General features: G+C 35.9%; 1 protein-coding gene across 4 annotated transcripts in view; it reads left to right on the top strand.

Annotated features, from left to right (window-relative positions):
• SLC16A7 (solute carrier family 16 member 7) overlaps positions 1 to 25759 on the top strand; it is a 75484-nt gene that overhangs the window by 26554 nt on the left and 23171 nt on the right. For all 4 annotated transcript variants that reach the window (XM_005480545.4, XM_014271618.2, XM_014271612.2 and 1 more), the window contains one exon: positions 19890 to 20132. In XM_005480545.4, coding sequence (XP_005480602.1) covers positions 19919 to 20132 — 214 coding nt within the window. In that variant the 5' untranslated portion in view covers positions 19890 to 19918. The remainder of the gene's footprint in view (positions 1 to 19889; positions 20133 to 25759) is intronic.

The following is a 25759-nucleotide window of genomic DNA, read 5'->3' as shown; positions in this document are numbered from 1 at the left end:
CTGAGAAATTGGGATTCATTAAATAACTAGTTGATTTAAAAAATAATTTCTGAGTCCTCATTGAAACTTAAACAGTTGGAAGATACTCCTTCTAGAGAAGTTTTTTTTAGCATTTGCATGCACAGATGAGACAGACATGCATCAAACAGTGAATGAAGCTGGAGAATTCTTTCAACAGGTTTTAAAATAATATTGATTTTTTTGTTTACCTATTTAATTCAATTTTTATTTTCAATTACTTTGTCATCAACATTATGTTTCATATAACTTTTGTCTCAGACTTATTGGCGAAAAAATAAATCCACCGCCCAAGTTTCATATAGGTTTAATTGTTGGACACTGCTATTAAAAGAATCTGAAGAAAAGCATGTGAAAAGTTTTACATAAATTTTTTGGTTGGTTTGCTACCCTCTTTGTCCCCCTGCCCTATATTTAAGACTTCTGAAATGAAGGGAAGGAAAAAAGGTTTATGGTAGATATTTCTCTCCTCTGGTTCTAGTTATTAACTCCTTTTGATATTCCTCTCTAATTTGGTTCAGGATCTGATTGTTCAAGGTAAAAAACAGCTTTGCTGCTGTGCATTCTTCATTATAGCTGTGTCTGGGCTCATACTATCTTGGCCAGCAGTGTTTTGGAGAGGCCCATGCATCTGTATTTCTAGCAAGAAATAACAAATCTGATAACTGTAAAGAAGGAACTGGATATATGCTAGATTCCAGGAAACAAATTAAAGAGTAAGAAAACTGTTACAGAGAATAAAAATTACCTAAATCTAGTGTTTCATCACTTGAAGAAGAAAGTATCAACTAACAAATATACCTGAAATTTTGTGTTTATAAAGTTTTCCAAATGAAACCCAGCTGTTTTGCCCAGTTGGTATATTGTTTCCTATATCTGTTGAATGATTTCACAGTTGAAAGCTTTCTGGCGTGGCAGTTCTTCTCCAGAAATGGCATGTTGTTCTGTGCTGGTCAGCTGAGGTGAGAATGGCTATTGGAAAAAGTGCTTCAGGGTGCCAGCAAGCCACAAATAGTTCTCTAAAATACCTGTGACTGTGCCATAGAGTGGAAAAGAAAGATGCCTTTAATTCTGTGTGAAAGCACAGGATTTGTATCTGGCTTGACCAGAAAAGGACAGAAGGAAAATGACAACTGAACACCACAGAATATGCAAACCATGCTGGGAGGGGAGAGTCGAGGGCTTCTTTTCTAAGAAGTGCATAAGGTTATACATGTTGCTGAGCCTGCCCACATTTTCTTGCATAATCCTTTCCACCTCCTTGCATGACTTAACTCAGAATATAGTACAGGCAGGGTCAATGAGGGTGAACCAAAAGCTCTGGTCATGAGACTAAAAGGTGACCTTGTTATGCTGTGGTGCCAAATCTCAGCTGAGGCCTCCTGAGAGATCCTTGAGTTGAGTTTAGCGCAAATACTAAAATATTAGAGAAATAGGAGACTGTTTAAATAAGATCAATGTGATGAAGAAACCAAGTCTTCAAAAAATATTATGTATGCAATGCTAATCTTTCAGAATGCTTTCCTGTTTTTTCATGGTAATTTTTTTTTTTAATGAGTAAATTCTACTTTGGCACAGAAAAATACTAATCTGCTCCTCTTTCTCTCTGTGTGTCTTTTAAGGAAGGATTTGCTCATGCGTCAAGATGCAAACAGGCAATAGTTTGATAAGTGCTCAATATGTGGACTTTGCATATATAGTTTCAGCTAAGTGATGTGTAACACCAAAGCCAGCATTGATTTCAATATTTCTAGTAAATCAGGAGATTTCAGGATGATTACTAGACTTTTTTACAGATTGATTATTTCATTTGCAATATATAAAAAGAAAGGATTTTTGCTACATTTTTATTCCAGATTTTCAAAATCAAGATGTCATATTTTTCCAGTAGAATGACTTCAATATAGCATTTCCTCTTGGCCCGCTGAAGATGGAATCTGTTGTAATCAGAATAATCAAGAATATATATTTCTTTGCCTAGGAAAAATAATGTGAGATGAGCTGCAGAGGGACTGTTGCTAGCATACAGTTAATAAATTAACACTCTTACTAGGCTTCATTTGCTTGCAATTAAAAATATGATTGTCATTGATATTGCCAAGATTGTACTGAAGACAAAGGCGAATATTTTTTAAAAAAATGAAGTATTAGCTTCAATCTGCAATGGTTTCACATATCACTGAAACTTCTCATCTGAAATGTTTGCTTTAATGATTTATTTGTCTCTTTTTCAGCTAAAAACAGACTTGTTCACCTTGCAAAGGATATGCATTTATAAATCTTAAATGAGTGTACTAAATGGAAAGAAAAAGTTGCATTAAAAATGGGAGTTTAATGATTTTTTTTGTGGGAGAGGAAGTTTGCATGTTTTTTGTAGATTTTATTTTATTTTAATTTTCTTTTAATCTCATTTCATTTTGGAAGAGAGAGAATTTTCTGAAATAACCTTTTCTCCATTGAGGTTGGTTATTTGTATAAACACAACACTGATTTTTTTTCATTAATAAGTGAAAATAAATGCATTACAAAAAATGTGAAATTTGGGATTCTCCTCTACCACTCTCATTTTGGAAAGTTTTATGCAGAACCTTTTTTTTATGTTGCCCTTGATGGTTCAAGAGAAACTTCATGGTCTTACAGTATTCTGAACACATAGATTCCCTTGCCTACCTGCAGACAGCCTGCCTGCTGTTTTTTAATCGTTGACACCACTCTGGTGGCAGTGCCACAGTGAGAAACGCTTTAAAAATGCAGATAGGTTAAGTAAGTTGTGACAGTGATCTGTGCAAAAGGCAGCTTCAAAGGGCAAAAATAATACAGTGTTAGGGACCTTTCATTAAATAGAATACATAGGCTCTCACTGAAAACTGAATGAGGAAAGAAGAAGCTGATAGACAATATATTGATGGCCAGAACAAAGATAACAACACCAAAAATGTATATATATACACACACACATACACACACACATATACAGATAGGGAGAAGCACTTAAACTGTGAGGTTTTCATAGTTGGAGAGAATGGTCTTGTTTGCTATCTGCATTGGAGATGTCTTGTTGGAGAGAATGGTCTTGTTTGCTATCTGCATTAAAGGATCTCATCATCCTTTAACTCACTATAATGAAGTTTGATATAGAAAGGAATATGTTTCATATGTAAGCTTGGTATATGATAATAAAAATAAGCATATATATTAAACTAGTAGCCAGCACCTCAAACAACTGCTGTATAATAGTAAAGACTCTTAAATTTCTTTTTCTACTTGGCCTATAGGGCTAAAGTTCTGCTTCTAGCATGGTGAGAAGTCCCTCAGCTTTTGTTATGCTGGATGTTTTGCTCTCATTGGGTATATGAAATAAGCAACATGGGGTAATTTTTTAGGTCTGAACTGTTCTACATTTTAGAGGTTACGTGTTAAATAATGTGCGACACTTGGTTTTGTTAAGTGACACGGGTAGTTCCTTTTTTTAGGAACTTGGACAATAATTAGGACAATTCTTAATGTTTAAGTTCACTTTCTATGGAAGAAGATTCCAGTCAACATTTTTTCCCTTCCAGGAGTGAATTTTAATTCTGAGACTATTCAGGATGACGTTGTCAGTTGATCTTGATAAAATTGTTCTATTTTGAAGAAAATGCTCTCATGTTCCTTGGCTGCTAAAAATACAAGTACTAACAAAATGTACTCTAAGCAGGAGAAATTGTCACTTTGGGGGTGGATATGTAGACTTTAGGTTTTCCTGAAGTGACTCACTTTCCTCTACAGGCATTAGACAACTGTAACAACAACCATCTTGCAAAGGTCTCAAGTCTAAATGTTTTGTTTGAAATACAGATGGATATAGTCACATTATTAAGCTCCTTGTGGAATTGAGAGTTGAAAGTCTTGCCTAAAAAATACAAGAAAAGTTTGATGCAGAATGAGAGAATGGGTCCAGGTCACCAGAAACCCAAGTCATTGCCTTGATTGGACGATTGTGCTTATAAGTCAGGCATATAGTTGAAAGTTTTCAGGTGTGTGCTTAATATTATTGGTGCACTCACAAGTACAGATAATGAAAAGTTGATCATTAAGATAAAAGAATAAATACAGTGGAATCTATAAAAAAGCAAGAATTTTCAGAAAAAGGAGGAATTAAATGGGTCAGTAAACTTAGTACAAACCAATCAACTCATACGGGAGTGGAAATAGCTGCAAAAAGAAAGAGCTGACGTACACTTTCAAAGACTTAGTACATCTCCGTGCTCTGTGTGTCCTGTGCTGGGTATATTGAGCTATTTATAAAATAAACATTGTAATTCAGAAAGGCTGCATATTTTTCACTTTTAGCTCCTCAGCATTGATATCCAGATAAAACAAATATCTACGACTAATTATTATATTAAATTATATTATATTTACCTGTCTGCACATTCTTCTGTGAAGTGTAATATCCTGGAATGGAGATAATAATTCTATTTTGGATAATGCTTTGTTAATAAAATACGTCTTTTCTTTGTGATTGATAGGGATAAAGACTCCATCTGGAATTGTTAGGGAGCCATTTTAAGTCAGTTCCATGATGCAAATATGCCCTAGAGCCATCTTTGCTTAAATAAAGTGCTTAAATAAGCACTTTATTTCAAATGCTTTATTGGCAATTACCAATGATTTTGTAGTTATTTGGCAGCACATGGCAGGGTGATAGTACATTATTTCACATCAGAGCAGGTATGTAGGATATATTAAAGTTAATAAACCATCACTTTGCTCTGTTAACAGACAAGAAAAGTTTATTGAAGTAAGGTGTAAGTGTGCATAGGTTAATCATAAAGACTTTTATATATTGGGAATGTGAACTGTGTAATAGTAAGTTATTTTTTCCTTATGTGATTATAAGGGACGCCTAAGTTCAACCTTTTTTTTTTAGCCTATGTCAACATCATTACTATGTCTAAGTAATTTTCACAATTTTGAGTGATTTTTTGATATTATATAATCATTATTGACAGAGGATATTGTCCTGTTTCACTCTCTTAGGTTTTTAGAGGAAGATAATGTTTGTAGAGATTTTCTTTCTAACTGTGTTAACTTGAGAATATGTTTTTATTATAATCACCAAATAAATAAACCACTAAATAATTCCACAGTGTCTGCATTAACATATTTTCCAGTGAGTTTTGGACACATTCCTCATGCAGAAGCCAAAATACAGTGAATTTCAGTGAATGATATAAAAGTGTTGCAGAGGGTGAACATGAGTGACTCAAGGCTCAGAAAAGGGACTTTTCCAAAACCTACTTAGAAGCAACCCATAGCAATGAAAAATGCAGATAGATGTAGTATATTCTTACTGGAGACTTTTTCTCTTGATATTTTAAGAAATCAGGATGAACCAGAGAATTCATAAAAGAAAAATTTATGGTAGGTGATTCTGCCGCTGGTCTGAAATACATCTGCTTAGCACTAAGTAATGAGTAATCACTCAGTCTTAATCTTAACCTTAAATCTACTAAAGTATTGCTTTAGCTTTTCATGTGTTTTTTGTCCTATGTGCCTCAAAGGAGGTGCTTTGTTTTATGTATTTTTCCTGAATCACAGAAGGGATTCAACTTTATATGAAAAGAGTGCTTGTTTGGTTGGTTTTTATTTATGTTTTCTTATAGTGCTTCTGGTCACAGTTTTGGTCAAGTATTCTTATTAAGAACTGTATTGTAGTTCTGTGTTTGGCTTTTCTAATAGTACAAATTCAGTATAACAGTATAAATATTCTAAGTGAAAAATTCCAATCTATTAATTTTATATCTAAGAACAATTCAATTATTAGAGTACCTGTTCTGTTTTAAAAAGATTTTATCTTTGTTTATGTGGGACAGCCTTCCAGATCAGAATTAATTGTCAAATCCAAATGAAGTTCAGGAGAACTTTTTGTTTTTGAACTTCAGTGAGCACTCATGCTTTATTTTGCAGGAGATAGGTACATAAACATCCATAAACCACCACTTACCCGCCTGTTCAAACGTGGGGTGTGAAAAGTATCAAAAGTACTTAAAAGTATCAAAAGTACTTAAAAGTTTTCCATCATTCAAAATCAGATTTTTTCATTACATGTTATTGCTTTTCTGCTCTGTTATTGTACTGATGGAATCAGTACAATATGGAATCCTCACTCTGTCTTTTCTAGAAATGTGAATGAAGAAGTCTGTATCAGAAAATATTTTATTCACTTACATTCAGAATTTGTACATCATCTTTGTATTTCTATTTTTTTTCTTTTTAATGAAACTGAACTGGCATATGAAAAAGATAGTCTTATTTAGGGATGCTGCTAAAAAAGGTTATGCTTTTCTTTTGATTGGTGGAAGTTAAATAGTACTTTATGTTATTGTACCATTTAAAATATTCTCAGCTTTCGTGGGTATTATTAATAGCTATTTTTTAAATGTATATGAACTGGAAATGTATTCAAGACTTCAGCTAACCCTACACAACCGGTTTGGGTCTGATGCAGAACAGATAGAAGGCAGAGCCAATTTAAACACTCAAATAGCCACAGCCAGATAACATCTCATGTGCTCCCACCTCAAAATCCTGTTTTGCTTTGCAGAGGAGTTATAGTTTTATTCACATTTTGAAGATGAAAACAACACTCTTTACTTCATCTTTTTCCTCTCTGATACTTGCTCTGGCAATCTGTACATTCTATTAATGTCCTTCTTATCTTCCTAAAAATTCAAGATTTATCAGTGCTGCATCTTTAACAGTCATCTTTAACAGTCGTCTTTATTATGCAGGGGCCAGTCACACTTTTTCCTACAAAGGCCAAATAAAAGACTCTGTGCATTGAAATGTCATTCCATAGGTACTATGATCTACATACTTTGTAGCATTTCCTGATATACACAGGCACAAACCCCCAACTTAAATGTGTTTTTCCATCATATTCCTCTTTCATCATGTAAAGGATGCAGTAAATGCATGTGGCATTCTACAGACATGATTTTTGAATCAGTAAGTTATACTAGGGAAAAAGGAAAGAAAATACCCATGCTTTTTCTGTACATAAAAGCCATACAGATTTATTTGGAGCCCATTAGGGCAGAGTTTGTTTTAATCAGTGTTTCTTTTTTCATATAAACATTTTGTTGAATGATGAATCTCACAATGCTTAGCTTCAAGGGAAGAAAAGAAAAAGGACAAACCCAAATTCCATATTTAATGTTCAAATTGCAAAATATAATGAAACTGAAATAATAATGCTAGGACTGAATAGAAAATAGATTTTATGCCTGAATCAGATTACAAGAACAACTTCCCCTCAGGAACACCTCATAGTGTATCTAGTAATATTTTGAGAAGTAAGAAAAATATTGAAAAGCATGTTTGGAGAAGAATCTGCAGAGGAACAAAATCGTAATTAAACCCAGTCATCCCAGGAGGTGGTGGCTGTTTCATCTACAGCTATTGACTGGGATAGGATCTAGCTAAATAAAACTTGAATGGAATTCAAATCCATTTACTCTTTGAAGGCAGTTGGGCTGTATGTGAAAGGTTATGTATAGGAAGTGTATGCATAGTCTATGCATACCTCTGCATAGGTAGATAATAGTTTAAGAGGTAGATAATAGTTTAAGACTTCAGGGAAAATAATTCAAAGAGGTGTTGTTAAAGGCTTTAGAAAAACACACAAACTCCAGAGTTGTTTTTTACACAAGGAAGAATATTACTGCCTTGAAGACTGCAAGTGGCCTTCAGGGGACTATAATGCTCAGGCTCTGAATCCCAGCATTGTATTGCTTTTCAAGGAAAACCTTGAGATTTATGCAACTCCACTACCACTTCTTTGTCTTGTTATCATGACAAAATGAATAGGTGTATGGAGTGTGCTGTACATGTTTCTATGTGTTGCAAACAATTTTGCATATAGAAAGTTGTCTAAACTCCTATGAGTACATGGACCTTCAGCAGAGTTCATGAACAACCAAATGTGTATATATATCCACTTTTTACAAGGAAAAATACAGCTCAATGTTTTGCCTCTATACTGATTAAACATCTGTCCTGAAAGGGACAACAGACTCATTTCATAGATTGATGTGTTTGTTGCCCTACACTGGATATGGTTTAGTCTTGATTTATTAAGCTTCCTGGTAAATATGACTTAACTAGTCCCTTCTGTGAATATTTTTCTTGTGCCCTTTTGCTAATTGCAAGGATGCAAATGTCACAGAGATCTTTATATTTCTTGTCTCATTTGCTATATAGTTTTGTAAATTCTACTACTGTTTCAATGTAGCTATTGTAGTCAAATTTTGAGGCTCTGAATTCTATTGTTCTAGATTCTAAAAAATAAAGAGTATTATGTTATCTCAGTTTGCAGAAAAATAATCTGAAGTGCAAAGCTTTTCTTGTGTTGATGCAGAAATTTAAGAGCTGATGGTTGTGAGTCTGTTCATGTAGGTATGGCTTTGGCAAAGAGAGGTTATGTAGGGAAAAGCACTTTGGTATGTGGGAAAAGTTTCACATTCAAGAGTCCAGCATAACTCAACAAAAATGAATCTTGTAATGGATTTATCAGGTTGCTTTTGGGCAATGAAGCAGTGCTACCCCATATTCTCTGTCAAGCAAAATGAGACATTTGCCAGCTAACACACAGCTAATGCATGAGCAGGTTCATACCCCATAACTAACAGGCTCTGGTACTTCAGGGCTTCTGCTTTCAGGTCTGCCTTTTGGGTCTGCAACCCAGGCAGTGACCTATGGATTGTCCTTAGTCAGAAAAAGAGTTCCTCTTGCCTTAACGTGTGAAAGGAGCACTTTCATACCAGGCTGAGATAGCTGATAAGTTCTGATAAAAAGGCTTATGTTCCAGAAGGCTTTTTTTTCTCATCATAAATGAAATGGAAAATAGATGGTATTAACTTAAATCCATAGTGCTGGGATTAAATAGAGATTCAAAAATGGAAAATATGACCAAAAGAATGGAAAAAATTTGGTTTCTAGATTCTTCAGAAATTCTTGATGTAAGCATGAGATGGGGGGTTTTCAGAAAGGTCTAGCAGTTCTCACAAATCCTTCACTGGTTGGTCATCTCCTTGAGTGTATTGACAAAGCACCAAACAACATTTCAGTGCCACTGTGCCAGAGCAGAACCATGGGCTTCATGCGTATATTCTGGGTATTCTATGAGGACTTAGTAAATGGCGGAGTAAAAAAGTTACAAGTGATAATGTATAAACAATCAGATTTACATAAAACTGTTGATAAGTTATAAAGCTTGCCAGAAATTGATTGAAGATTATTTTTGCTGTTGCATTATAGAACTGTTCTCTAAGAGGTACAGCAATATGTTGTACTCTTTGGATGTTGTGTACTTTCTATGTTAGTGAAAAGTGTCCTCTGTAATAATCAAGAGAGGTTTTTTGATCTCCCCATGCTCAATTTCTTACAATGGATGGAGGAGTACGTGTCAGAATTTGATTAAACCATCTTGGTCTTTAAAGTTGTTTTGTATATACACCAGGAGGTCATCTCATTAACACTTGGACAAAGTACATAGTAAGTTTGTAATTAAACATCCTCTTCCTTCCCATGGAAATCAAATACAATCACAAATTCTTCTTTCCCTGTATTTGTTTATGTTAGAGCATTGTCACTGCCTAAATTATGTTAGTTTTGGTGCATACTTCAAATGAATTTTTTATCATCATGTTCCAGACTGGACAAATAAACATCATACGTGTACTTATTTTATATAGCACCATGCCATGATGCTCAAACAGAGCTAAGTTCCCTCAATGGGATTCTGAGCTAACACAGCTCTTCTGTTCCTACTAGCCATGTTTAGTCATCGAGAGATAGCAAGCGTGTCTGTGTAGTACTGCACTGTCCCATGTAAATGTATGCCTCCCCATTTGTTTAGCTGTTTGCTCAAAGTTGTGGGTTATTAAATAGGAATAAACTTTCTTTTCTGATCTCTTACCAGCATAAATATCAGCATAAGAAAGACAGAAAGCTGAGTGGGCTGGACATAGCTGTAATGGTAGGTGGTTAGAGAAGTTAAATTCCCCTGCACAGTCCTCAAGGGGCTAGTAGCATCTGATTTCTGCACCTAAGAAATGGCAAGGGCATCTCCAGGCTGGCCCCTGGTTGGTCCCAAGCACAAGCACCACGTCAGTATATCTGACATGATACTGTGTGATTATGTGTTTGCCAGGAGCTGGAAACTGTTGGAAAGGGGAGCATAACTTGCTGTCAAATTTTGCTTTTTCAGAGCCATAGCTATCACTGGTCATGAGATGAAAATTAATGAAAATTAGTGCCTCTGACTTGAAAAAATCTTTTGTTTAGTTGTCTCTGTGAGAATAATGTTGACATTCTGAAATTCTTCCACTTTGTTTTGCAAAGTCACATTGATTTAGTTCTAAAACTGCTTTTTTATAAATGCATAAAATGTTTAATCTCTTCTCAATTCTATAAGTGGAAAAAAATCTTTCCTTCCTTCCTTCCTTCCTTCTTCTTTCTTTCTTTCTTTCTTTCTTTCTTTCTTTCTTTCTTTCTTTCTTTCTTTCTTTCTTTCTTTCTTTCTTTCTTTCTTTCTTTCTTTCTTTCTTTCTTTCTTTCTTTCTTTCTTTCTTTCTCTTCCTCTCTTCCTCTCCCTCTCTCTCTCTTTTCTTCTTTCCCTCTTTCTCTCTTTCTTTTTTCTAACCTAATATGTAACCTAATATGTTTTAGTAATTCCAGAATGACTTTTGGATTAATTTACGTTTTGGCTATAGTGTGTTTGGAATCACTGGCTCACATTTTAACTCTTGCTGGCAGAAAGAGCTCACACATCAAGGTTTTAAAGGCAGAGTTGAATCAATTGGATTTTGCAGTTTTAATTATCTATATGTTTTTAGTTTTATTTATAGATGGCTTACTTCCTCTACTCTCACACAACTTTTAAAATCTATATTAACTAATCAGCTTCTTGCTTATTACCTAAGCTCTGGGGAGGTTTTCACACTGGATACCCAGAATTGCAGAAGTTTTGCTTCCGCAATTTTTTTTTTAAACATGCAGTGGCCCCCAGGTAGTATCTTTTAAAAGGTCTTTTCCTCATTTTAAGTTTTGATAGCTCTGCCCTTTTTCTTCTCGCCTTATTTACTTATTTCTCTATAAAGTATGTAAGAGAACTGTAGCTTTGCTAAAAAGTGATTTATAATTCATTAACTTTCCTAGTTCACATTTCTAAAAGACTATGTCATCAGAAGCATTCCTAAATTTGTCGATTTTGTTAGTAATAGAGAAAAATATCTTGAACTGGTAACAGTTTCCACATTGGCAGGAATAAATGAAATGTGAATCCTGTATAAATTTCTGCAGTCCGGAGTTGTTTCCAGCCTTGGCCTGCTATATATTCCCTGTCATATGCTCTTAGGAACAGAATCCAGATCAGTTTACTTCCTATTACATAATCTAAGTAGTTGTCACTGAGACTTAAACATTAGTAACTATTTCCACCCATGGGAGTCATGTGTTGTGCGACAACAGAAGAAAAATATTTTCCCAGTATGTGAGAGATGATTCTTTTGGGCTGGGATTTAAACAAGTGGTAGGACATACATAAAAAATACACTGGGCCATAATACTGGAGCAGAGAAGACAGCCAAGGGTTGGATTCTGATCGCAAGAGCCCAGAGTATCTTATAAAAAGTTTAAAAAATTTAATATCAGCAGAATTTCAATTGGATCTTCCCAATGCCAAATATTCAGCTCATAGATGAATGTGAACATTATCTTCAGAAATAAATGAATTCAATATTGCCACTTCCAAATAACATGTTTATGTAAAAAGATAAAAATTTAGATTTTGAAAATATTAACTAGTGGTGCAGCCTAAGAATAGGCTAGCTTTTCCCATGATTGATATTTTTTACTGCAGCTTAGTATTGAAAGAATGGTATTAAAATGAATATCCATTATTACTGATAATGGAAAATCTGCTGCTTTAGAAAGATTATGCTATTTATTTTTCAAGCAATGTTCAACAACTGTGCAGATAATTCCATTAACACTGACTTAAAACCTTAGTTCTTCCATTTATAAAATATTACAATTGCATGAATCTATAACTCCCTCCTTCCAAACATCAGAATTCTTCAAATACATATCAAACAAACAGTTCCAAATTTACATTACTTCTGTTATTCTGGGAAGTCTTATTTTTAAAGCACTTATTCAGAGTGAGTTTTAGAGAAGATGAGTGTGCTGATGTAGTTGAAAGGCTAATTTACCAATATTGTTCAATATTGGTCTAAAATGAGATAAAATATCAAGCATCTGTAAGTTGTCAAACTGGTAACCACCATACTTAACTATGAGGGAGAAGCACTAGAATTTAAGAGTGGTTGGAAATTAATAAGTTTATCAATACTCTTGCAATGTAGGGAACTACGATTTTGACTTATAAAGGGTTTAGCTGAGCTTATTAAAACAAGTTATTTAGTGGCAGAAAAAAGTTTTGGTTTGAGTTTTTTTGAAAAGATGATTAGTTTGGTGGTTTGTTTTTTTCAGGTCTGCAGAATTTTTCATCAACTTCAGTCAACTTATTGTTAAATCTGATTAATTCTTCAGTCTGGATCACTGGCATTTTCAATTTAGCCATCAACAGTTCATTTCAGTGCACTTCAATTTGGGCAGAGTGACAACCTCTTTAGGTTAGCTATTCTATTGACTGTCTTTTTGAAGTAATTAAAACAGAATTGTAATGACTTTGGTTGGAATTCATTTCACTTAACTCTAGCTATGTAGATGTTTAATCAGCCAGAGTCATACAGGTTTCCCCTAAAACAGGGGAAAAATGTAGTAACAGAAGAGATGATGAATGGAAGTCCAAGTCATGACTGTGACTGTGAATGCAGATAATGGATTCCCAGGAGAATGTGGTTGTACAAAGTATGAAGTTTAAAATAAAAAAACAACTAAAAAACCAAACCCAGCAACAAAAATCAAATTAATTATAAATGCTGCATTAATATTAGTTTTTAAAGATTATGTTAGTCATCTCACTGCTGACTTAGCAATGCTCCAAATCTGATTTCAATGATGTAATAACTCCAGTATATTTACAATAAAATTTTCCCAGATGTAGGTTCCAGTACTGTAAAAAAAACTCACTTCAGTTACTGACCTAGTAATAACTTTTGGCTGTAGAGCAAATGGAATTTTAATTACAGTAACAGCATAATTTATATGTTTTTGCTTTTTATAGGGTAGTATCTTTCAGGACTCACTTCTGTGTCAGTAATCCTGTTTTGGGTCTTCTAAGAGGAAGAAAGGAATTCTTCTTGGTCAAACTGAATAAGACCTTCAAATACACTCTGCTCTGGTGCAGCTTCAGCTTGATTATTGTGTGCAATTTTGGTCACTACAATATAAAAGTGACATTAAACTATTAGAGAGCGTTCAGAGGAAGGTAACAAAGATGGTGAAGGGTGAAGGGCTTTGAGGGGATGATGTGTGAGGAGTGGCCAAGGTCACCTGGTCTCTGTCCAGCCTGGAGAAGAGGAGACCGAGGAGAGACCTTTGTGCTCTACAACTTCCTTGTGAGGAAGAGGAGGGGCAGACACTGATCTCTTCTCTGTGGTGACCAGTGACAGACAGAGGGAAGGGCTTGAAGTTGTGTCAGGGGAAGTTTAGGTTGAATATTAGAAAATGGTTACTCACATGGAGGGTGGCTGGGCGCTAGAACATGCCCCCCCAGGGAAGTGGTCACAGTCTGACAGAGTTCAGGTAGTATTTCACAGAAATCTCAGGTGTATGGTGTGACTCTTGGGGTGCCCTGTGCAGAGGTAAGGGTTGGACTTGATGATCCTTTCCAACTCAGCATATTCTGTGAATATTCCCACAGCCATTGTGAGCTCAGATCTGTGATTATCCTAGTATAGCTCAGCAAACAGTTTTTGCTGTAACATCCGGTCATCAGCCCAGTTGTTGCTGTTCCTAAGAATCTGTCCATTGAAATGCTAGACCCTAAAAAAAAAGAAAGTTGTGGGTATTTTTAATTTAATTTCATCTTACAGCATGAGCTTTTCCCCTCTTTTCTGCTTCCCTCCATGGAGCCTGCCTCTGCCAACCTCCTAGACAGTTGGCACAATGATTTGCATATCAAGGCATGTTTGCCTGGGATGTGTGAGGGGCTCTCATGTTCCCACACTGCTTCAAGCATTTGTTTTGTTACTGCTTCAGTGGGATGACAAGCACACAACAATATTGTTCTGAACTGCAGATAATTACATATTTATTTCATAGATACAGACATTTAGAACTAGTTCCTTCATCTGCTCTTCACGAAAAAACAAAATTTTTTGTTTCTCAATAAGCTAGTGATTTAGGCTTAAAATACCTGTAGGTATATTTTTAAGAATGAAGTGAAATAAGCTTAAGTAACAATGGTGGTTTAGGGATTATTTTTGCTTAGACTTTTAGCAAGAGTAGCAAACCCTAATGTTAGACCTGTAAGTACAATTTAATGTAATATGTTATATGTAAGTTATTTATTGTCACATAGAAGTCTGGAAAGCATTTACAGACATGACCCTGAGATTCAAGAAACCAATATCTTTCTAAAATAAGAAACCCAACATCTTTCTAAAATGCTGTCTGGCCTGGGCACAATTTAGTAGACTTGGTCTCACAGAGGGTATATTTGTCCTGAAGATTAAACCCTAGTGGAAAAAAGGCAGTGAGTTCTGACTATGAGTGCGTTTTTCATCTACCTGGGTTGTATTTATCACATACCCCTTAAGTCTTTGAACACAGATGAAAAGGAGACTATTTTCCCGTTTCAGGATAATTAACCAGTTCTTTAAGGCTAGGTACCAGCTCCTAGACTAGTAGCTCCTTAGGAGCTACTTTGCCTCCAGATCTGAGTAGTTAGAGCTAAAAGCAGAGAACAGACATTGTTGCTACCTTACAGTCTTTGCACGTCTTCCCTTCCTTCAGAAAAATAAACCAAAAAACACCATCGCGAGTAGGAGCAAAGCCTTCTCACAAAACTAACAAGATATATTTTTCTTCAAAGGCTCAAAATTGTTCCCAAGATTATGACAATAACTTATGAAAGTTGGTGAGGCAATACCATTTGATGAGATGGTACTTGCTAATCTGCCATCCTGCTTAGAACTCATTAAAGAGGGGTTAATGAAAATGGAAAAACTTACAGCATTTAAGCAAGGATCTTTGATAAGAGTATAATTCTTAACTCACTATGTTCTAATGCTTCTATGTAATGCTTCTATGCTTCTAAGTAATTTATTTCAAATACAGCAGTGTAATTAACATGTGTTAAGGGTAAGTTGGAGCATCAGACTATTCAAACCCATAAAGCAAACATTGTACCCCACCTGAGCTCCTAGCTCTAGTATTAAGCAGTACAAATAATCTGCATTGGCTACTTAATGAGATTCTATAATACACACATATTTAAAAATCTCAGTCATAACTCACATCTTATTTGGGCATTAGTCTATATGCCAGCTCTGACACTGATCTTAGGGCATGAGACTTAGGTCACTCAGACTGTTATCATATTTGTTTCCCATGTCTAAAAGTGGATTATATTTCTCAGTCACCTCACAGGGATGTTATAAGACTGATTTTGCTCAAGTTTGCAAAGCTTTTTGCAATTCTTGGCTTACTGTCTGCAGCTGGAGGGCAGTAGACAAATGTGGAGTATTTCCACTATCCTAACAGCAACTGGGGATAGATTTTTCACATGCCAGTTCTTATACTCTGGGACATGTGGCTGCTGAGTCAAGTGGTGATGGGGTACATTAAGGACAAGGCAGACAAAATTCAAGCAGGAAAACAAACAGTTACTCTAACTTTGCAGAAGAACAAAACTAAAACTCCCAGTAAAATCAGAGTCTTAGTAAACAAGGGAACGATATAAACCCTTCTCAGAAGGGTCTTTGACAAGCTGTTGTATTGATAGCTGATTCTGGCAGCTCGCAACTGCAGAATATTAATGAAGCATTGGTAGGCACATGAGCACTCTGAACAGGTTGATTGCAACTGAAGTCTACAATGCATGGTATCAGGATACATTATTTGTTTGTAGCATTTGCTCTTAGTTTGACCTTCTTGCTTGCTTGCTACTTTTTTCCTTTTTTCTTTCTCCCTTTTTTCCTTCCTTTCACATCTATCATTTTCCCCTTTTTCCTCCTTCCTTTTTTTTCTTTCTCTCTTTTATTCACTAGTTCTTGTATGCCTAATTAAGTTCAAATGTGATGAACTTAAATAAAAAGTTTAAGTTAAAGTTTAAGTTAACAATAAAAATGTTCCTTATCATATGTTGTAAAAGTGTCCTCTTGTTTCTCTCCTATTATTTGGTAGCAGACACGTGCAGCTCCTCTCACAGTAAACTGCATTCCTGTTCAGTGCTTACATAGATGGGATTTATACAGGGGAACTAGAAAGAGCTTAGGAGAAAATCCTTGTGCACATCTGACTCAGGGTATGTAACGGCTGAGGAATCTCTGTATTTGACAGCAAGAAGTGAGATTGATGGCTTCACTCAGGACCCACTCCAGTCACTATTCCCCTGCTGTTTCCCTGGGTTGGGGCAGGCAGTGTTCCTTGCCCACTGCTTGCCTATAAAGGCATAGGTACCAGCAATGCTCTCTTGCTAGCTTTAAGCACATGACAGAATTCATATGACTGACTAAGAATACTGGTGGTGATCTTTATTTACTCAAGTGCTGTTTCTTTTTTTTTCTTATTTTGGTCTGGAACTGTGTCCTTCACGTGAACATCACCACACATGCTTGTTTTCAGGATTTCTGCCATATTTCTTTTTATTCTTCACAGTCTGTAATAACCTATAAGTTTCTGAAAAGGCATTTTGATTATCACTGCTTCATTCCTCCATCTATTGCTTCTTCCTTTATCAACATTTGTGTCTACTAATGTAAAATCCTGGCTTTTTTTGGTTGCTGATGTATTTTGCACTTGTTATAATACTACCTATATTGCTTAAATATTACTAGTTAGGCTTAGGTTAGAGCTGGGTATATTAATCCCTTCTTTCAGAGGGATTCGGTTTCAGGAATTGCAGCAGGACATTAAATTCAGATTTTACAGGAGAATGCCACTTTAGGTCCTGAGCATGTGTGAGATGTTGGATTTAATGTTTGTGAGAAAATGAACACTTATTTTCACCCTGGTACAAACATGCATTTGTTATTTTTTTCCTCTTCCCCTTTCATTGAGTGGAGCTAATATTGACCATGATGATCATAAAGGAATATCAGGGAAGCTATTCTTAGCTCTACTTTGTGGAATAAACAGGAGGTGTGAGATACTATGATCCAGGCTCTTCTTTGTGGCAGCATGATGCCCACTGTAGGTTGGCAGACAGGACCATGCAGTGGCCTTTGCACCAGTTTGCCTCTAGGCTAAGGCACAGGAGCAGCCAATGCCCCTTGGCTTGTCTCCTTAAAAAATGCTGCTGTAATTTACTGTGAAGTTTTTAAAGGGAGGAAAGCACTGAACTATCAGAGCCTGTTCTTCTACCCTAAAGGGGTGGATATAGTGGGATGTCTCCAAACTATTAGTGACATTCAGGAAACTTCAGCATTCTTTTAACTAATGTGGTGGCTGTGATTTTTCAAAGTGCTTTTGTATTATTTTTAGGAAAAGGAGTGCTTCCTCAGTAAATTGATAAGCCCTTTCCATTTTTATGAAGAGCAATGTGTTGATGTTGTTTGCTATCCCAAAAATTCATAATAGCAATAGAAGTGTTGTCATGTGAATATTAAATATGAAAACAAATATGCTCAAGCCTTTGAAGTGTAAGAAAACAATAGTTAACCTTTTTTCATTAAACAACTAAAAGTTTTCTCAGATGAGCAGAACAACAGTTTTTCGGGGATGGATGGCAAACTCTTGTTCTTTACTTCCACTTAACTCACAGAAATAGAATTCTGCTTTTTTATGGCAAATTTGAGTTTTTCTGCTCTTGAACAGGCAGTTGATCAGTTTTATTTGTGCTCTAAGTTACAGTGGGCTTTCTGAGATACTCTTCCTTCTAATGGATCTTTATTAGCAAAAAGAAAGTAGTGTTTAACAGTGTTCAAAAAGTTCAGTCTAAGCAACCAGAATTGTTTCTGTTTGTCCAAGTTGTTCTAGTGACAGGCCCAGGTTTCTCTCTGAGTTTTCTCAGTGAACTAACATTAAACTGAGGCTGGAATAAGCAGAAACAAAGTACATACCAGAAGTTCTTTCTAGACATGCATATAAAAAGATTTATATGCTCTCTGTACAGAGCAATAGATATCTACTGCTGCCAGCAGGAAATCTCAGTTATATGATGCAGAAGCCAAACTACCTAGGCTTTTATAATTTTGCCTAAAAGCCTGATGTTTTAGTCATTGATTTAGCTTTCCCCAGTGATGTGCTACCTATATGAGATTGTAGCTGATGTCTACAGTCAGCTTCAGTGAACTGGAGAATCAAAAGTACACTGGGTTTCTATCACACGGCTAGCCTAGTAATAGGTAATCTTAAAAACAATATTTTGCTTGTTTTGTGGCATATATTGCATGCAGTGCTACATGGCATTTACCCTAAAAGTACTCCAGGCACTATCCCAAGAGAGAAGTATAAGCTGACACAGTTGGTTTTTTTTTCGTTTTTGTTAAAGTAATCATCTCACTCCCACTGCTAATGCAGTTAACTGTGAGAAATTGGAAAATGCTGTAAGTGACACAGAAGAAATCATGGAGAGGCTTGCTGGTAATCATAAGCATAACAGCAACCTACTCACTGTTATCATCAACAGTTTTGAATACTAGTATGGCAGGAGACCAATCAAGAGTAATGTTGCCTAAATGCCCAAGAAAGAAACGGGGAGGAAAGAAGAATTTGCAGTTCATACTGTATGTGGAGGCTGAAAAAACTCCAGTATTTAATAATAACAGGATTTGTCAGTGGAAAAAAATCCCAGAAATAAAAAACGGATTTTTACCACAACATATTTTCTAAAAAAGTTATGAAGAATGTAAAAAAATGAAGTTTTAGATATCAGGATGATATTAGCAATATGAGATTTATTTCAGGCCTCAGAAGTTTTGTGTGTATTTGAGCTGCCTGAATGTGTTTGCTACACCTCTTAGAACCTCTGTAAAGTATCATTGTGGTGGCAGCTCTTAAGATCAATTCTAAATTATAGAAGCACTGTGGAAAGCTTCCTCATGTCTTCTAATACGTGGAAACAGCAAAATTAATACCATCAAGCTCTACCTTGTTCCTGCAAGTAATATCAACATTAAAATATCAAAATCTTAAGAGTAAAATGTGGAATTTAAATATTACATATTTATTTTAGGGATACAGAGGGAATTTTAAATCTCTGCTTAGATCTCTGCTTTCCAGATGTTTGCAATTTGTTCCTCTCAGTTGTTGATGATGATATTGCTGCAGTACCAATAGATCTCACTAACACTTATTTAAAACATTTAGTTATAATTTAGGTGTAACTTTTTTCAAATTGTTTCTTTTCCACACTGTAGATTGTAGAGCTACATAAATTCACCCACACAAACAAGTCACTTCGCAATAAGTGACTAATTGCAAATGCAACTTCAGCGACTGAGATGAGTAATTTTTAACAGTTGCCACATATTGACTAGGCTATTGGAAATATTCTTGCCACAAGTTTTTTTGCCAAACAACTTGTGCTTTTACAATCAGGTACTCTTGTTCTGTGGTCCCTTGAAAGATGGAAATTGATCTTTCCTCCAAGGGTTTTTTATGTTCCCTGCAGATGACTATTGAATAACATAGTTTGATATGGAAAAAATGAAAAAAATATTTGACAATCTGTTTCTTTCCTTGTTTTTCAGTCTAATTGGAGAAGAGACAGAGACCAAAAATGCCACCTGCAACAGGAGCGCCAGATTACCCACCTCCTGATGGAGGCTGGGGATGGGTTGTGGTCTTTGGGGCTTTTATCTCCATTGGATTTTCCTATGCCTTCCCCAAAGCCATCACAGTGTTCTTCAAAGAAATACAAGAGATCTTCCACACATCATATAGTGAGATAGCTTGGATATCATCAATAATGCTTGCTGTCATGTATGCAGGAGGTAAGATATTCCTGAAATTAGTAAATAACTTTGCTTGGTTGTTTTATTCATATGATCTTAAAGCATTTTTTCCCTTTGGACCTTTTCTTTGTTCCTCTATGTAAGATTCAAGTAATTTGAAAAAAAAAAAGATTTTGCAATCTTTCCCCAAATTCACAATTTTTAAGAGTATAACTTCCCAACAAATCGTTGCCCAAATAATTTCTTCTGGGTCTAGGAGTAAATTTAGTCAGTTGCCACTGACTTGGTGAGATTTCTCAGTATATCCAATGATGAAGCTTAATCACAGAAAATTATTATGGCAATGAGGGTTCGTTCATGAGGCACAGGTATTCCTCTGTAGACAAGGGTTTATATCTGGTCCTTAGTTGTCCTAAGAGTGGTGTTTCAAACATGCCATCTGTATGACAGCTAAGAGGCAGACAGTCTTATTCTTGGGATTGAACAGGGAACATAAATTCTCTGATACCTTTCTTCTTGCAAGCAAGCAAGTAAAGAACAAGACAGATGTAAAAGGATTTTAAAGTATAAAGCTATGTTTAAGAACTAAGTGTCAGATCTGCTTTGACAGGCTTTGTGTCTATCAACCCCAAAGACTAACTTGTTAAATCATGCGTGGTTTCTTCATTTTATCAGAATTTTTTTCTCCTTTAAGTATTGGTGAGAGCTAGCTGCTGTTTAGGCAAAACACTTAGACAGTTCCAAGGTGTGAATTATGTTAATTCAGGCAACAGATCTGGTATTTCCCTTTCTTTTAATGTTAAGAGATAACCACGTGGAGCATCTGACTGATTGCACTGATGAAGCAATTAAATGGATATATTTACAAACATGTGTTTATGTATATGTACGTATGTGTGAATGTATAGACATTGAGACTGAAAACACTGTGCTGATGGCATACTGACACTGAAACTCTTTAATCTCTGAAGAGTGTTGCTCCAGTATTTTTCAGAAGCGGTATCTGTGTAAAAGTACAGTGTTGTCAGGTCCAGCAAATGATCTGTTGAAGGGTGAATAACGTGTCATTTCCAGCATGGTAGTTTTTTATCTCTTATTTCATTCTCCCTAAACTCTGACACATGATTGGCCCTACCTTACTTGGTAGTCAGGGAAGTAAGGAGCATGCCTACAAAGAGGATCAGGCTATCTGGATTGCTCTCTCCAACTCCCTCTTATTCCCTGTCTGACTACAATCATGAAGCTGGAGCATTAGCTTTTGCCCCTCAGTTGATGGAAAATGGATCTTTTTTCAAATTCTGTCAGTCACAGAGACCTTATGAAGATGTCTTGACAAATGGTATCAGTATCAAGAAAGTATGCTATTGACGTATTTTGATACTATTTTTATTCGTATACTAATAGAAAATTGTGAGTTCCTCACAAGCTGGTGGAGAAATTTAAAGGATTTTATAGAACCAGTGACAATAGTCAAGTGAATTCACCAAAATTCACCAGGTGAAGAAATAACTTGAAGCATTCAAGAGTGGAGTGAAAGAGGTTATATCTCCTGGCATTCAAGTCGCCTCTAATGGAGCACATTTTAAGGGTGCATCATTACTTGCACTTTGGAGATAGAGTGTACCTGAGTAACTGTGGCAACCTCTGAACAAGTGTTGAACCCATCTTCCCATGGGAAGAGCACAGGTGTTGAAAAGCTGGATAATTTTTCTGCTTTCTGTATGCTGTGACCTGCTGATCCTGAGCTCCTTTAACAATGTGAAGCAGGTTTGCTCTATAGTGCAGGTGCTGCTATGTTGTGTTCTCTGCGTAGCATTTCATTTATGCCATTTCTGTCAGGTCAAAGTTCACCCAGGTTACATTAACAGTGCACCTGCAAATCTCAGGACATTTCGCTGTGGTCATTTTTATCTGTGAGGTTCAATGTGCACAACTTTTCCTATTAAATACAAAAGATTCAGTATTTCTGCCTTTTCTCTAGTACTTCTTTGACTGTTCTGAGTACCAGTTACTAACTGCGCTTCTATATTGACATTAAAAACTACAAAACTGTTTGCTATTCATTCTGCTGACACCTACCCCATTTACTACAAAAATTATCAGCAGAGGAACAGTAAGCAGAGTTGTTTGGATATCTTGTTACAGACTCTTGGTTTTAAAATGCTGAGTGACGACCCTGCCTGATATAAACACTCTTTGAAGCCAAAGCTTCTCTAGGATCACTTCCTAATAACTGGGCCATTTAGACAATCACTGGCAGAATATGAAATAGCAATCCGGAAAAACATTTCTGAAGGAAATCACTTCATTGTTTTTACTGTCTGAAGGTGGTTTGATTCTTCTTTCACATTTGATGTGCTGTAATGTGAAATACACATTCAGGCCACAAGTACAAGGTGCATTGTTTACTATGGAGTGTGATACGTGCGCCTGCAATGAACACTGTTCATCATGCTACTAATGAAGGTAACCTGAAAACATCTAAGATCTGTCATCCTCATTACAGCTTAGCATTCAACCTATTAATCATCACAGTAGGGTCAGTGAATAAGTTAGACTCTGTGCAGACACTTTTTGCTTTGGAGGCTGCAGCCTCTTGCAGTAATTAGCTGGCATCTGTGTTTCTGCAACAAGGTATTAACTTACCTTTCAATGCCTCTGAAAAAAGCTCCAATAAGGAGCTAAAAGAATGTTAATTATATTTATCACTTACTTCATACTTAGAATAAATGGCATTAAATTATAGCAGACCATCTGGCAATCCATATGGTCTCCTGCAGTCCTGGTTAATTCCAGCAAATAGGTCAAGCACAGCATTCACCCTGTTAGGAAAGCACCAGGCAGAGGTGACAAATCTGATAAATCAAATCAATATGTAACTAATTTTCTCTCTCAGTCTGGTACAATATGCAGCTTCATACTGTTTTCTATTGTGTTTTAGGGGGTTGGTTTGTTTGTTTTCTTAAGCTCTCTCTTCTTTCTTCCCTCACCCCCCCAAACTTTTGATGTTTGTTAGAGTTTACTAAAAAGGCATCCCAAAAAGCAAGATCCAGTGATGTGATTAAGGTTACAAGTATTGCACAGCCTCTACTGTTCAGGCCATGCTTGATAAAAGCATCCTCTGGAGAAGAGCAGTCGTTCAGTCTCCATGGTAACTCGTTCTTCTGCCTCTCTTGAGCAGAAACTGTCAATTGCATTAAATTAAGGGTGATGGGTTTGTGATGGATTCCTACACCCAAGGGACTGAGATTGGGACCACCAGACTTTTGTTACTGGAGGACAGAAGCTGGGATAAAATGGAATTAGTTGAGTTATCCTGACAGCAAGTCTGTGTTCCTGCTTGTGTATGAACAGATATGTGTATAAAATGCGTGTGCATGTATGTATTCCTAGGTATATAAAATATATATGTATACTTATACTTACAGAGTAATATGCCTGCTCCAACACACAGAGAAATTAAGAAATTAAAGAGAAAGGTCAAATACATTTGACCTCAAGTTCTCTTAGTTCACTCTTCTCTTTTTCAAAACTTTACCTCTCACTTTGTGCAGCGTTATCAGCCAAAGGTGATTAAGGAGATTCTTATCAGAGCTCGATCTGTTTCCAGTAAAAATGTTTTCATTGCTTTCAGTGTGGGTTTGATAGGAGCCACAGTGGCAGCTATGAAAAGCCATGTGACAGGTCTGGTGATTCCAGACAGAACTGACCTTGAGTATTAGATTTCCTCAGGGAAAAAGCAGTTTGTTCACTCGCTGGTCCTTAACTCTTTTTCTATCATTTTTTTCCAAGGACGGTTTCAGTTTGCGGGTTTTGTTTCTTTTGTTTGTTTGTTTGTTTGTTTTCTCAAAAAGTACTTTTTGGGTGTAACATTGGATGGTGAAGATTAGATTGAGGGCTGATAAATCCTTCAAGCCATACCCAGGTGTGAAATGTGGGACATTTGTGGTCTGAAGTACAGAAAACATAAAAGTTTCATTTAAATTCTGGATAATGTTTCTGAGTAAATAGTTGAAAATACATTTTTAGACTGCTTTGGAATAAAGCTGCTATATAAGTGTATGGAGTGGCCATTATAATTTTTCAATACACATTTATTCTTTAAAAAGGTAGCACTTATATCTTCCTTTCTCTTCAGTATTGCATAAGTTATTCAAGTCTGAAGTTAAGTGTTTCCAAACAATAGCAAACCCTTGAAGGATTTTTCATCTGACAGCACAAAAGTAACCTACAGACAAGTCCTCATTTTGACTTTCTCTAATATTAATTTGGAAAATAACATATCATAAGGTATGTTCAAAATATTTGTGATTTTATCTCAGTGGGTGTTTTGGTGATATTGCTGTGAAGATGAAATGGCGTGCATGGTGGAGATGACAGTTGTGAAATCCATGTAACACAAACAACAGATGGTTATGGATTTTTACTTTTGGGCAGAACCTGGGTTCCTACACTTTTCTTCCTTCCTGATAACATTTTCTAATTTTGGTTTTACAAATACCGGCACAAGGAATTCAGTGGCCATCAATATGGAGATTGAGATGCTTTCTTGAATTGACCTATCTCCTTTGTTGTCAGGGGCAAGTGTTTTTCCCCATCAGAATATGCAAAGTGGTGCATTTTAATAACCTCATTTAGAGTGCCCTTGAAAGCAGAACTTACTAACTTTCTGAGTTCCTCATGGGCATAAGGGAATACTTCACATTTAGCCTGAGATATATGAAAAGCATCTATGTCAAGTTAATTTGAGACTCACAGATAAAGGAAAAGGAGTCGTAATGAGGTTTCACAAGAACAGAGCATTTTGACTCTTACTAGCAAATGGAGATAAGAGTAACAAATTATTATAAATATACATTAGTTCAGTTCTTAAAAAACAAGACCTGAATGCTAAAGCCTGTGAAGGGTAATACAGCCAGGTCTTGTATTTCTTGCAAGGCTTTGAGTTTTAGTAAAACTGGACATTGTAGGGTAGTGTTCTGCAGAAACAATGCATGTTTTAAACAGAGATGTTTTAAACCGAGATGTCTTCCTAGATGTTTAGAAAACACTCTAAAATGGTCAAGGGAAGAAAGGTGAAAAAAAACCAAAAAGCATATCTGTTTTAGATGGTTTTATAAATCTTCTTTTCCAAAAGGTTTGTCACCTTATGTACAGGAACAAGATGGTTTTTTACTCTACAACTTGTTACATTTTCCTGAACAGGTAAGATCTAATTGCTAAATATTCATTGCCTTTTGTGGATCCAATTTTGTCAAGTTTTCATGAACAAAGGGTTTTGCTTGGATCTGGATACACTTAGGAAGCCAATCTCAAAGCTAAGGACATGCTTCCGCTGGGAGAAATAAGGAGTTTTTTGTCTCTTATTGTATGCTTGTGTTAATTTTGAGTAGTTGTCAGAAAGACATTATATGAGTTCCCACTGTGTTTCTACAAACCTCTTTTGATGTTCCAGCCACAGGGTATTTGTCATGATTTGATACATATGATCACCTGGGGCATGCTTTAGAGGTGAACATGGCAGTGCGGGGTTAATGGTTGTACTTGGTGATCTTGGAGGTCTTTTCCAACTTTAACAATTCCATGATTCTATAGAAATTTTTGCAGCAACTTAAATTTAATTAACTTGAGCCTTTTACTAAAACAGGTTTCATTTACATAAAAGT

The sequence above is a fragment of the Zonotrichia albicollis genome, chromosome 4, assembly GCF_047830755.1.
Source record: "Zonotrichia albicollis isolate bZonAlb1 chromosome 4, bZonAlb1.hap1, whole genome shotgun sequence".
Lineage (NCBI taxonomy): Eukaryota > Metazoa > Chordata > Aves > Passeriformes > Passerellidae > Zonotrichia > Zonotrichia albicollis.
Note: the sequence above shows the minus strand (reverse complement) of the source record. Positions and strands in the feature narration are given on the sequence as shown.